General features: G+C 41.1%; 1 protein-coding gene across 1 annotated transcript; it reads left to right on the top strand.

Annotated features, from left to right (window-relative positions):
* The first annotated feature begins 1,229 nt into the window (after positions 1 to 1,229).
* bfsp1 (beaded filament structural protein 1) lies at positions 1,230 to 10,011 on the top strand. The gene is made up of 8 exons (XM_030106123.1): positions 1,230 to 1,718; positions 2,661 to 2,721; positions 3,044 to 3,139; positions 4,536 to 4,628; positions 6,112 to 6,225; positions 7,115 to 7,335; positions 8,486 to 8,577; positions 8,682 to 10,011. The coding sequence occupies exons 1-8, from the start codon at positions 1,345 to 1,347 to the stop codon at positions 9,677 to 9,679; spliced, it is 2,049 nt and encodes a 682-aa protein (XP_029961983.1). The 5' UTR covers positions 1,230 to 1,344; the 3' UTR covers positions 9,680 to 10,011.
* Positions 10,012 to 12,438: the final 2,427 nt, after the last annotated feature.

Below are 12,438 nucleotides of genomic sequence, written 5' to 3'. Positions count from 1 at the left end.
CACTTTTCAAAGTATCAACAACCTGTAACAGTCAAGCTCTACAGTTCAGCAACTTTCTAACAGTGGTTATCGATCTTCTAACTCACAAAGACTGTAGAAATCCCACAAGATCACAACTTTGGACGAAATGGCCCAACGGTGCGGAAAGTTCAGGTCTCTTAAAAATTGCAGTGCTGAATGTTGTTCAATACTACAGTAGGCAAACAAGCCACTTTCAGAGGCATTGATTTTTTTTTCTTGTCTTGTAACACAGCAACTGCACCGTGTAAAGATGCAGCATCTTTATAGTCGCAGCTTGCTAAAGTTAACGTTCAGGTGGAATGATTTACAACAGTAAAAGATATGTAAGATATAGTTTGATAAATGTAAATATAACCAGGTTTTTCTTTAGTAGATCAGTTTTTCATGGTGCAGCACGTGCCTGACCTTGAGCTGTGGGCTTTTCTGGGGCCAAAACATGCTGAAAGGCTGAATGTAAAGCCATTTGACATGTGTTTCGTTCAGCTGTTTTTACAGACGGCCTGCCAGATCTGTCCAGAGAGAACGCCGACTGACCTTGAACCTGCACGAGTAAAGAGTGAACTCTTTTGTCACATCCTTGTTTTTCCACTGTGCAGAGTTTCAGTTTGCGAGCTATTATCAAAGCACAAAAATCTCTTCTTTAAAATGAGACAATCAAGCTTAATAAGAACTCACGGATTCCGCGGTTGGGTAGCCTATGTATATTAAATTCATATAATACCTGGCTGTGTTCACTTCACATTGACATTACACCTTTGTCAGATGCGAATCAACAGATGCATGAGGAAATACTTTTCTTGCACAACAGCATAATTTGTACCCACCTGTGAACAAAATGTAACATTTTTTTTTCCATTATTCCATCAACACTTAGTCATTTCTGGCAGGTACTGTCACCACAAACTGTGCCGCACGAAATTTCCCCCGTGTCCTGCGGTGGGCCAACATCCAATCTGCCATATCAAACAGGGATCTAGAAAGCAGCTGACTAAGAACCAAAATAATAGCGTGTGACAACCCAGGGCTTTCGTGGCCAGGCGCTTGTTTGTTTTTGTGATTTTGCCTTGTCATCAACAGTGGGGCTGCTCTAATCTCCCGCACAATGACAACAATAAACTGGAAGGCCCCAGGCTCACAGCATGTGTGGCGACAAACCGGGGTGAGGTTTTGGAGGCTATTTCGCCTCCAGCCAGTGCTGCACAGCGTTTAGTCTAGCATGAGACAGCCAAGGGTGAGCACCCAAGTTTTCACACAATAAAGGTGCTGAAGGGGAGCAAGTACTCCGGGGACAACACCGACCCAGGGGGACAGAAGTGGACCACCATGTTCAAAACCAGTTACCTGCGCGAGGTGCGCAAGGAGAAGTATGAGCGATCAGATGTCTTTGACGAGGAAGCTGAAGACTCCGAATCCTCTGCAGGCATCTCAGCCATCCAGGGCTGGGAGAACCTCCAGGAGCTCAACAGCCGCTTCGCCCGGTACATCAACAGGGCACGAGTCCTGGAGCAGCGCAACGCCGTCTTCCGCAAGCAGCTGGAAACGCTGCAGCGGATGGAGGAGGCCAGCGGCCTCGAGGAGGCCTTCACAGAGCAGATTGAGGTCAACAGGCAGCGAATTCGAGAGCTGTTCTCTGACCGTGCCAAACTGGAGCGAGAGCTGAGGGAGGCCTGCCGCATGCTGGACGAATTCACCAGCAAGTAAGGACTGTGGTGATGTGGTGATTTGGGAGGAATGCCACTAAAATAGAGAAAAAGTACAGAAGTTGATGTAACGACGTCATGATAGTTAACTGTAGGTTAAACAGTGACTTGGGGCAAAGCAGCAGTGTGGTGATTTCATTTTTCCCTTGAAGTTTGCATGTTCTGGATTTGATTTGAGATTTTTCTGCTCTAGATTCTCTCCTCAATCAAAAACCATGCGTGTAAGGTGAATTGGTGACCCTCAATTGGCCAGAGTTACAAAAGTGCTTAAATGGCAAACAATGCAGGGTGTTCCCTGACTTTCCAGCAGTATCCTGCTCATCGTTTGAATATAGTTGTTATGAAAGCTGGCTGGATGTGAAAGGGATTACAATGAAATGATGCTATCTGAAAGTAAACACATTTCATTTGACTGTGCTGTTTTGATGGAAGTCAAAAGCAGCTTTTAGAAGATATGCATGCAAGTGTCCTTCCAGAAATGTCCTTTGCACATTTCTGGAAACACTGCAGACCACAATATATTTACCTTCAATTAAGTTTCCCATGCTTTGAAGTCCAGGAACTAGTTTCCGTTTCCATTTACTGCACAGACTGTGATGGAATAATTCAAAGCCAATCTGCGCAACCAGAGAACATTTGTTCCGGATCTTCTACATAAACTGGTGCTTTAACTGCATCTACGCACCAGAGGTCTTGTAATCAGCTCTTTGCAGGTGGCCCCCTCACTACATTATTGATGAAATGAGTATTGACTAACCTGAGCTGAATCAGTTGTGGAGTGAGCTGATTTCACGGCGTGTAGTTTTGATTTATGGCAACCAAAAACACAGAGGAGCTGCTGCTTAAGAGACGCAAGAGGCTTTTAATCTGAGGGCAATATAATATCAGATGCTCTTTCTGCTTTATATTAACACGTAATGAAGATGTTTTGTGTTCCAGATATAGAAATGAGTGTGACTATCAGGAGCAGCTTCGTGGCACGCTGGAGCACTTAAACAAGGTACAGTATGGATTAACTCTTACCAAGACAGAAAACAAATGATTATTCAGCATTGCTATTGACCAGCGTGCAAGCATAGAAAAGTCTGTGTCACAAAAGGTCACATGAACGTATTTACGAATGCTAATACCTTCACAAACGTGAAGAATGATCCATGTTGCATTTTATATTGATACTATGATTCTTCTGTGTTACGTTATTTATAAGAATTTTCAGAAGCAGTGCAAGACAGCAGCATGTCCCTTTGCCAAAACATCTTATTCTCTTTCACTGTTGTTTCATCTCTTGGATCCACAAAACTCTTCTCTTGTCCCTGTGACAGGATGCTGACAGCGCTCTACTGAGAAACCTGGAGTACCAGATCCAGTCCCAGTTCCTGCAGGACGACATCAGCTCCACCAGAGACAGACACAAAAAGGTCCGTTTAAAAACAACACGACTTGTACAGAACTACAACATCCGCATCAGACATATAATCAGACATTAAAGAATGTCATATGTTTGTCAAAAATGTACAAAAAACAGCAAAATATCTGGAAATGTTTCAGCAACCAAAAGGTAGAAATACAAAATAAACATCTTGTTTCATAATTAAACACTTCTTTCATATTCAGCTATGGATATTTTTATTGCCTATGATTAGGATTTGTGACCACATAAGAAAGTGATTTTATGTACTGGAGTGATTTTGTGCTAGGTTGAAGATAATCAATAAGGCAGAGCAGCAATTTAAATTAATTCTCACTCTATATCTGCTTTTTTTTTTCAAACCTCACGGGAAGGTGGATGAAATAAGTAATTTATAAGCAATCTGTAATACTGTCCCTTTCCATAACTCCCTCTCCAAAAAATTGTGTATTATACAGCGCTATTATGTGAAAAGATTCCATGAACATAGGAATCAGCTTCTGCTCATGAGCAAGAAAAGTTATGTTGTTTATGAATGTATGTAAATCTGTATGAATTGTTGACACAAAACACACTGAAATCAGAATAATTTTATATGGTTTAATCTTATATCTCAGAATCAACATTTTGGCAGACTCACAGTCAGTTTCAAGTCTAATCTACGTCCAAAGTAAGATCAGTTCCAAGAATTTCAGACGAGCTGCTGTTGAACATTTGTGACCTGAGGCCACTGGTGCCCGAATGAAAAAGCTCCAGACCTTGACATCAGTGCCAAAGGATGTGTTTCCAGGCTTTTCTCAACCATTACCTCCCTGTTTTGCGGGTGAGGGAAAAATTGTAGGTAAATGTGACACTGCTCATCACAGCTACTGACACATGAGCTGAGGGTGCAGAGTAAAAACAAAAAAAGTGAAATACGTCCCTCTGTGTGGTAGAAATGGCTGGAAGGTCCGACACAAAGGCTGAAGCAAAACAAAGCACACTCTCTCTCTCTCTCCCTCTCTCTCCATTGACAGTCCTGGCTGAGAAAATTCTTCTATTTCTCTCTAAAAAAGCTCTTCTTTGATGATGAATGACTTGAACAGAATATAATTTTCTCTTGTGAACATTGGACTTGTGGTCCAAAGCCTTGAAGTATCTTTCTAAAGAGAGTAAATAGAAGTGCTCTTTGCTACAGTCTGACATCATGCAAATGGGTTTTAGAGGACAGGCTCTTCGCTGTGAGGAAATGCTTTTTCCCCCCACTTATACATGTATTTTAGCTAACTGAAAGACTGTTTATTGTTGAAAGGTTTACAAAGAGTATTTGTCTGGAAAACGTTCCTTTTTGTACAAGATGTGAAGATGTTTCTTTTTTGTTTTTTGCTGAGTTGTCTATTTTTTCTTTTTTTTTTGCCTCCACACAGAATCTTGCAGAGATCCAAACCTATGTGAACATTTTGCAACAGATCAACCAGACGCTTCCTCTTGTTCCCAATGTGTCAGTAGGCATCTCCGAGGTGAGGTCACTAATGTTCTCACAGTGTGTGCATGTGCGTGTGTGTGTTGAACTCCCTCAGGGAAGGGATGATGGTTGCCCGTGTGTCAGACCCGGCTACGTGTCTGGGGTTGATGAGGTTACCGACTTGAATTTCCAATTGGTCACTGGCCCCCGTGCCTAAGCTCGAATGCTTGCGTGCACGTGTGCATGTGGAGCTGAGAAAGAGTCAAATGTTCATTAAGACGCATCGACAGAGCGGCAGTGTGCGGGTGTCAGGGCACATAATAAGACAAACACCTCAAAGAACTGTTGTGCATGCTAATTTCCATATAACCGTGCAAACTTGTTGGCCGTTTGTGTAGCAGACGGGAGATTTACTTATGTAAACATTTCTTGGAGGCAGAGCAGCTCTAAACGCAGAAATTGTTTAATTGGCTGAGTTTAATCTCAGCGGGCAGTGACAGAGAAACACAGCTCTTGGGTGTTGTGCTCAGCTGGAATATTTTGATGAAATAAAAGGCAAACAAGAAGAGATTTGGGTGCTAGATTTTAAATAAAAATTGCAAATAATAATTGGCAAAACAAGAGCAAGCGGATCACCAGTGCTGCATAAGTCCGATCAGAATGGTCATCATCTATATTGTCTGCTGTGACCTCAAGAATCCACCACATAAGATCAGTAGTGACATGTTGTTACATTGTGACAGTTATTAAAATGAAAAATGTCACTCATTTTTAATGAGCACTGCACATAAGTCTTTATAGGCTTGGAAAACAAGTTGCACTGTTCAGTACTGCATTTTGTAGCTTGTCCACTTTATTAAAGAACATGTTTTTTTTTAACTCCTATTATTGTGTTGGTAGATTGTCACCATTTGACAGAATGTGAACATGCTGTTATAATGAAAGTATAGAAAGTTATGTGAGACATTCCAAAGTAGGTTTGTCCAACAAGGAATACATTTGCTGCACTAGTTGAGCACTGGAAAAACATCACAAGTTCTCATACTGAAATACTTTTTCTTCTAAAGAAAGCAAGTGTAGATTGATCCTTTCTAGTAATATAGCTTTAAAAATTGGAACCTGCATTTTTAACAAGGGTCAATATGTACTTCTACTTGTCTTTTCTATTCAGTCAGAGCACATTGAAGATCTTGAAGTTTTATTCATGTTACTAAAATATTTCAGATTTCACAAAATTTCTATTCAGTTTTTGACATGATTGCTGCATTTTAGTTATTTTTTCTTTTTTGTCTAACAGGGATTGGCTCAGAAATGCATGGTTATTACAAATCCTAATGACCTCATATTGCAAAGACACTGCTGTCAGTGAATGTTTGAAAGAAAGAGTGAATGAGCAGATAGACAATCAGCATTGTATGTGTGTGTGTGTGTGTGTGTGTGTGTGTGTGTGTGTGTGTGTGTGTGTGTGTGTGTGTGTGTGTGTGTGTCATGCTATACAACAAACTGAAATTCTCATCTGTTGACTTGTGCCTCCTCAGGAGCAGGAGAAGCTGCTGGCCCAAAGGAAAGTGCCTGGGCTGCAGAGCCAGCTGGAGGAATACAAGAGCGCCCTCTGTCAGCTGCAGGCCCAGAAACAACGCCTGCAGACTGAGGTGAGTTACCATGACAACAGAGAAGTTCCTGTTAATTACTGTTCTGCACTATTTAGTTGTCGTTTGCATGAAAACACATGCATGAGAAAAAAGCAATTATGCTGTTCTCCAAAAAAAGAAAAAAAAAAAACATGACTAAGTAGAAACTTCCAGTCACTGAAATGTCACTCATTTTCATTATTGAAAGGTCATTTTTAAATAAATGTCAATTACAGTCTGACCCAAAACATAATATATATATATTAAAAAGATGGTTTATCTCTTGAATATTGTGGACTATATATAATAGAAGGCATTTCTACTTCCCAGTAAATCTAAGTTTTTAAGTTTAACCTTTGGAGCGAGCTTTAAAAAAAACACAATAAAACTAATCACGGTTGGGGTTGTTTTTATAAAATATACATAAATACATAAAATTATACTGAGGAAAACCCGTGAGAGTGCCTGTCAACATACCAGCCGTTACATTTGTCAGGACCAGGGGTGTCAAACTTAAGGCATACGCCCCAGAACTGGACCGCCAAAAGCACCATTCTGAGTCAGCGTGCAGGACTGGAATTAATATAGTCACTTCTGAATATTGCACTGTTGCAACCTTTTTAAATAATATTGGGATGAATGCACCAGCAAAGCATTTTGATCTTCAAGTCTGAACCTTCATAAAGTTCTGTTATGGCACAACATTTAGACTGAAGCACTCTGTATCAGACTGATCTTCTCATGATGGAGAATGACTGGTTTGAAGAAATGGATTATTTGAGCATGCTCTCCGTATTGTCATGCTCCAATGAAATCACTCTCTTTCTTATATAATCTGCAGTGTGATGACATTCTTATGCGTAGATAAGGTGAATTGCTCTTTAATCCGCCTCTCCTATCGTTCTTCCAGACTGCAATGTTGGAGCAAGCCATCAAAAACACACAGGACAACTATGACGATGAGATCCAAATGTACAACGAACAAATTGAATCCCTGCGGAAGGAGATCGAGGAAGCGGAGAGGTCCCTGGAAAAATTCACTAGTGAATGTCGCCACCTGGCCATGTACCAGACGTCTCTTGAAAACGAGCTGGAGCGGTACAAGAGGATCATTGAGAATGAAGACAACAGGTAGGTAACCTATACATGGTCAATATATAAAGAGGAAAAAAAAACACAGAGATGAGGTTTGACTGAAAACAAAGCTAAATATTCAACTCAGTTTTAATGTGAGAAAATGGCACTTTAATGTAAAATATTCACATTTCCTGATTGATTGCTTGAATGCATTTTACAAATGATGAACAGGAATTAGCAGAAACAAATGATACAAAACATAGTTTAGTATGATTTCTGGACAAAAGTAGGGAGGCTGCAGGAACTGCAAAGATTTTGTTAGAATTCAAACACTGAAATCTTCAGGCATTCGACTGAGTCCAGGAGGACTGCTCTGCTCTGCTCTGCTCTGCTGCATATTTGACTTGTATCTCTGCCCTAACACTCTTGACTCAAAATGTAATAAGTGTTATCAGGCTTTGGCAGAGCGAGATGACGAGCCATTGATTTGGAGCACAGACATGCCACACATGCAGAGCAGGGCTCTCCTCAGGACCGGGTTGGGAAACACCTCAACAACATTTACAATATAATTAATTGAATTTCTGAGGAGCACTGTGGTGCATTGGCAGCAGCTGTGAATGTGTCTGTTGGTGAATGACCAGGGTTTCAGCTGCTTCTTGAAGTGCCCTGGACGCCCAGCATGACTCTGATTATTGAGGCAAGATCTATCTACAGTCGGTGACTAAGCCACATAGCTGCAAGCTCATCTCCTGTTTACGTATGATTAGGAAGTGTTTGCATGTTAAAGTGAAGACTGGAAATACAGTCAGACTTTGTACTGAATGTATTTACTCACCATATAATTGTGGACTTACTGTAATGTGCTTCTTTTCGAAACACTCTTGCCAGTAGTCAGGGAGGATCTGCTCCACTGAGGCTCCAATAGGCTCAAGGTTGTTGTAAAACATGCAGTCAGCCAGCAGATGGCACTTCATGATAACTAATGTTTTATATTGCTAAAGTGTTTTTTTCCTCCTTTTCCTTGTAAGATGATCTATATTCTTTCTTTTCACAGCAATCCAGTGCTTCTTTTTGTTTTGCTTGTTTGATTTGGAGTAATTTGACTGAATTATTTTCTTCATAGAAGCATTCTCCTGCGAAAGAAAATCAGTTCATTTCTTGGATGTTGCACGGTGACATTTCACTGCTCTCTTTCCTGCAGGTTGAATTCAGCAATAATTGGCACTCCCATTACCCTGTTTACCACTAATTACCGCTACACTCACACACCCACTGCAACAAGCAGGGGGAGAGGTAAGGGCACTGAGCACATCCACATCAGTGTTTTCTCTGAGGGAGCATATTACCAAGCCAGTAAATCTCCCTATTCAACGTATTTACTGATTTTTTTTTTCTAGATATCACCCAGGCTATTCAGGACATTACCAGCATCAAACCCAGACAGAAGATTCTGGCCAAGAAGGTCCTGAAAAAGAAGGAGCTCACCCCACGAGACGTGATCGATAGTGGTCAGGAGGAAAGAGGCGGCGGAGCTGGAGTGGAGGGTCAAGAGGACGACACAAAGGGAGCCCATGCTGAGGAGGTCCAGGATGAGAGGATAAAGAGAAGCGAGCAGAGACCTCTCCTCACTGGAGTGTCCCCACAGGATGTTCCAGATGGAGCTCAGATTAGCAAAGCTTTTGACACTCTTTGTAACATCGTCAGAGACAGAATGAGGAAGTACAAAAAGCCCGAGCCCATCGCCGACTTCTACACCAAGGGCCGCTACGTCCTTGTCACTGGCGATGGCAGCTACCTGGACCCCTGCTTCTACACCTCCACGCCATCGGCAGGGCGCATCTTTGTCACCATCAGAGATGGAATGATGTCTCCTTATGAGCCTTACAGGCCTGTCATACCGTCTCCCGCACCCCCACAGCCCATTATCGACCCCAGACCTCTCAATCCAACACTGCCCTCCAACGGAGGAGGAGGAAAGGACGATAAGGGAGGAAAAGGTAAGGACAACGGAGGTAAAGGTAAGCATAACAATGGAGATCCTCGCTCCCGTGCAAAAGATCCAAGTCCGGACCGTCTTCCCTCTGGCCCGGGCCCAAACCCCAAAGATCCCACCCCAGCTGTGGGTCCATTCAAAAAGCAGAGGGATGACATCGGCCCCAGTGGACCCACTCCGAAGCCCGCGACTCGTGGCGCCAGCACCAGCTCCAGTTCCAGCTCCAGCACCAGCACCAGCACCAGTTCCAGCAGCTACACCCCAGACGCTTTGACCTACGAGAAGGTGGAGGTGGTGGAGTCGGTGGAGAAGTTCTCCAATGGCCGCAAAGTTAAAGGTTATGAGGAAACTTCCATGGTGGTGGAGACCATGATTGAGAAGTCCAGCAAGAAGAAACACTGAAGCTGCATCACCTGATGGTCCAGGGACTTGGTCCAGTTCCTCCAATCAGGACACAGTGCTGACGTTGGTATCAAAGTACACAAAAACCTTTGTTATAGAGGAAACCAACAACACATTAAGACAGACTCCACATTCCTGCTCTGACATCCAGTGCTCTTCCATTTGCTTGCAGTCTCTGGTCTTGCGTCCAGAAAACATTTTGCTGACTCCAAAAGTGCTCCTGTTGTTGTTCAGCTTCAATCCACGCTCATGCTGCAGGTCCTTTACTGTCTGAAAACTTGGGACAATGAGAAACAAAGCTGTATGCCACCAATAAAAGTTTGAAAATTAAAGAAAAAAAAAGTTGTGCCACCCTTCTGAACTCCCCTTTGAGCTGATTTGTTTAATTGGATGCAACTGCCTGCCCTCAGCACAATTTTGCTGTGTATTAATTTGCTTTGATATATTGATAAATAAAAAATTAAATTAAAACTATTGGTTTCTTGTTCTCCTTTCATAGATTTCTAGTCACCTTAGATATTTATTTGACTGTTCATAGTATTCTTTCATTATATAATTACACACAACCCTATAAAATGTCCATTTTCTCATCTGGCATTTAAGGAAGTACTGTTGCAAGAACTGCAAAATCTCCAGGTCACTCATTCATTTTTTTGTATGATCTATAGTTACTTACAAAATCCTTTGAGCTTAGCATGAGGTGTATCAGGAGATGAGAATACTAAAGGAAAAAAGGGTGATTCATATTCCGCACTCACTTTATTCAGACTGGGAGTGCAGGGGCTGGAATGTATCCCAGCTGACACTGGGCAAAGGGCGCAGTGCATGCTGGACAGGTCTCCAGTCCATCACATCATAGGAAATGGCGTTCAACTGAGCACACACTGAACACACTGTAGATGTCAGGAAAAACCCAGAATACCAAGAATAAACCAGGGGTGGAAGTAACAAATTGTAAAATATATATGAATTTAGTTGAGTAGGGATTCAAGATACTTTCGCTTTGACCGTTGTTGTTTTTTTAGTCCAACTTCACAAAAACAATAATATATATGTTTTATATAGTTTTTTAAGTCTTCAAATACTGAAAATGTGCCTCATACAGTGATTATTATGGAAGTAAACTGAATAAAAAGCTTTGCATTGACAATGGAACAGGATGTCGTTGAAAGCTTACCAGCACTTTTTTGCTTTTTTTTTTTTTTTTTTTTTTTTTTTTGTAATTTTACTTGTGTAGTTTTCTACTCATACTCTCAGATGTAATTATAGGCTATTCAGTAGCTTATATTTCAACCTCTGAAACAAATGTGGTGCTTTTTTTCTTTGATTTTAACAACCCCAAAAGTGATATCCAACGTCAGTCACATTCACCCATTCATGCACACGTTCACACACCAGTCTGACTGCTGTGATGCAAAGTGCCGGGTCCATCTACCGGCAGCAGTTTAGGGTTTGGTGTCTTGGTCAGTCACATTTTGACCTATGAGGGGATCAAACCTGTGGCCTTCCAGTTAAGGCAACACACTCTACCAACTGAACTGTTGTCAATTTTTATCCAAGAAAAGTTTTAACTTTGTTTGGCGAATGAGTGCTAGAAATACAGTATTTAATCCCCCTGCATAATACATTACAGCATATTGACATAGATTGATACAAATGTATGTGTTTGAATGTATTTTTTCAATCCCAAACGAAAGCTGGGAAGCTACTTACAAGAACTATTACCATCAGTTGGCAGGAACTACTTGTTCTTCCGCTAATCATCGTACCGTGAGTAACGGCTGTGTAAAAGCCTCTCTTCATCAGTCAGCCGATCTATGCTTCCGTCAACAATAAAGGCAAGATAATAAAGATTCCAATCTCTAATAAAAGTGATCTGTTCGCCACAGACTGTGTATAATATGGCTGCAGCCTACCTATAACTTGAATGAGCCACATTTTGTGGGGTTGTGTTTGCCGATGTGGGAAGTTGAGTCGGTTTTGTTTTGTTTTTGTTGCTTTAATTCAAGAAACTATGATAACTATGATACACAGTTCACAGTCTATCTATGTGAATGATTATGTTTGTTAAAACTGATGAACACGGTTTTAAAATAACAATAGTCATGCCTCACAAAAGACATCGTCTGTCAATTAAGTTAAAATTAAATTTTTACTTGTAAGTTCAAAAAGTTCAATCATTGTTTCTACTCTTCTTTTTTGTTTTCTTTTTTGGTGCATAGTAAGAATGACAGTTTGAAACAATTTTCGCTCTGAAAATAGAAAGAAGGCAATATGTGAAATTTGTGGCCAAAAAAACAAGAAACAACAATGTCTCTCTTTATAGATAATCTTTGAAAAACATGCGCTGTAGGGGCTTTTTCTGATTTTGATCCCATTAATCTTCTTGTACTGGTATCAGCGATACCCGCTTCGGTTTTAACGGGGATTGGAAAATAAAAATCAGTGGTATCGCACAAGACTAGTTTATTCGACAGCACAGTACAGAAGGAAAGAAGTATGATGAAAAATTAAAAGAAGGTATTTTCAATATCTGTTAATAAAGTCCCAGTAGGCTACACCTTTTAGTCGAATTCCCAGATTATAAGTTTTATAAAATAACTGTGCATTCTCTGTATTTTGCTTGGGACACTCACAGGAGACAGCAACACCATCTCATTTTACCTGGTACCCCTGAAAGTGTGTTCCAAATCAGTCGAGTGCTTTATTAAACAGCTGAATAGATTTATTATAATATATGTTGTGGAATATGAAATATG

Source organism: Salarias fasciatus, chromosome 13 (assembly GCF_902148845.1).
Source record: "Salarias fasciatus chromosome 13, fSalaFa1.1, whole genome shotgun sequence".
NCBI classification, from domain to species: Eukaryota; Metazoa; Chordata; class Actinopteri; order Blenniiformes; family Blenniidae; genus Salarias; species Salarias fasciatus.
This window is presented reverse-complemented; position numbering and strand designations above follow the sequence as displayed.

Excerpts from the sequence above, each read along its gene's own strand:
- bfsp1 (XM_030106123.1), top strand. The coding sequence starts at position 1,345 with ATGTTCAAAACCAGTTACCTGCGCGAGGTGCGCAAGGAGAAGTATGAG. Across the intron at positions 7,336-8,485 it reads ATTGAGAATGAAGACAACAG|GTTGAATTCAGCAATAATTG; the intron begins GTAGGTAACCTA and ends TCTTTCCTGCAG. Across the intron at positions 8,578-8,681 it reads TGCAACAAGCAGGGGGAGAG|ATATCACCCAGGCTATTCAG; the intron begins GTAAGGGCACTG and ends TTTTTTTTCTAG.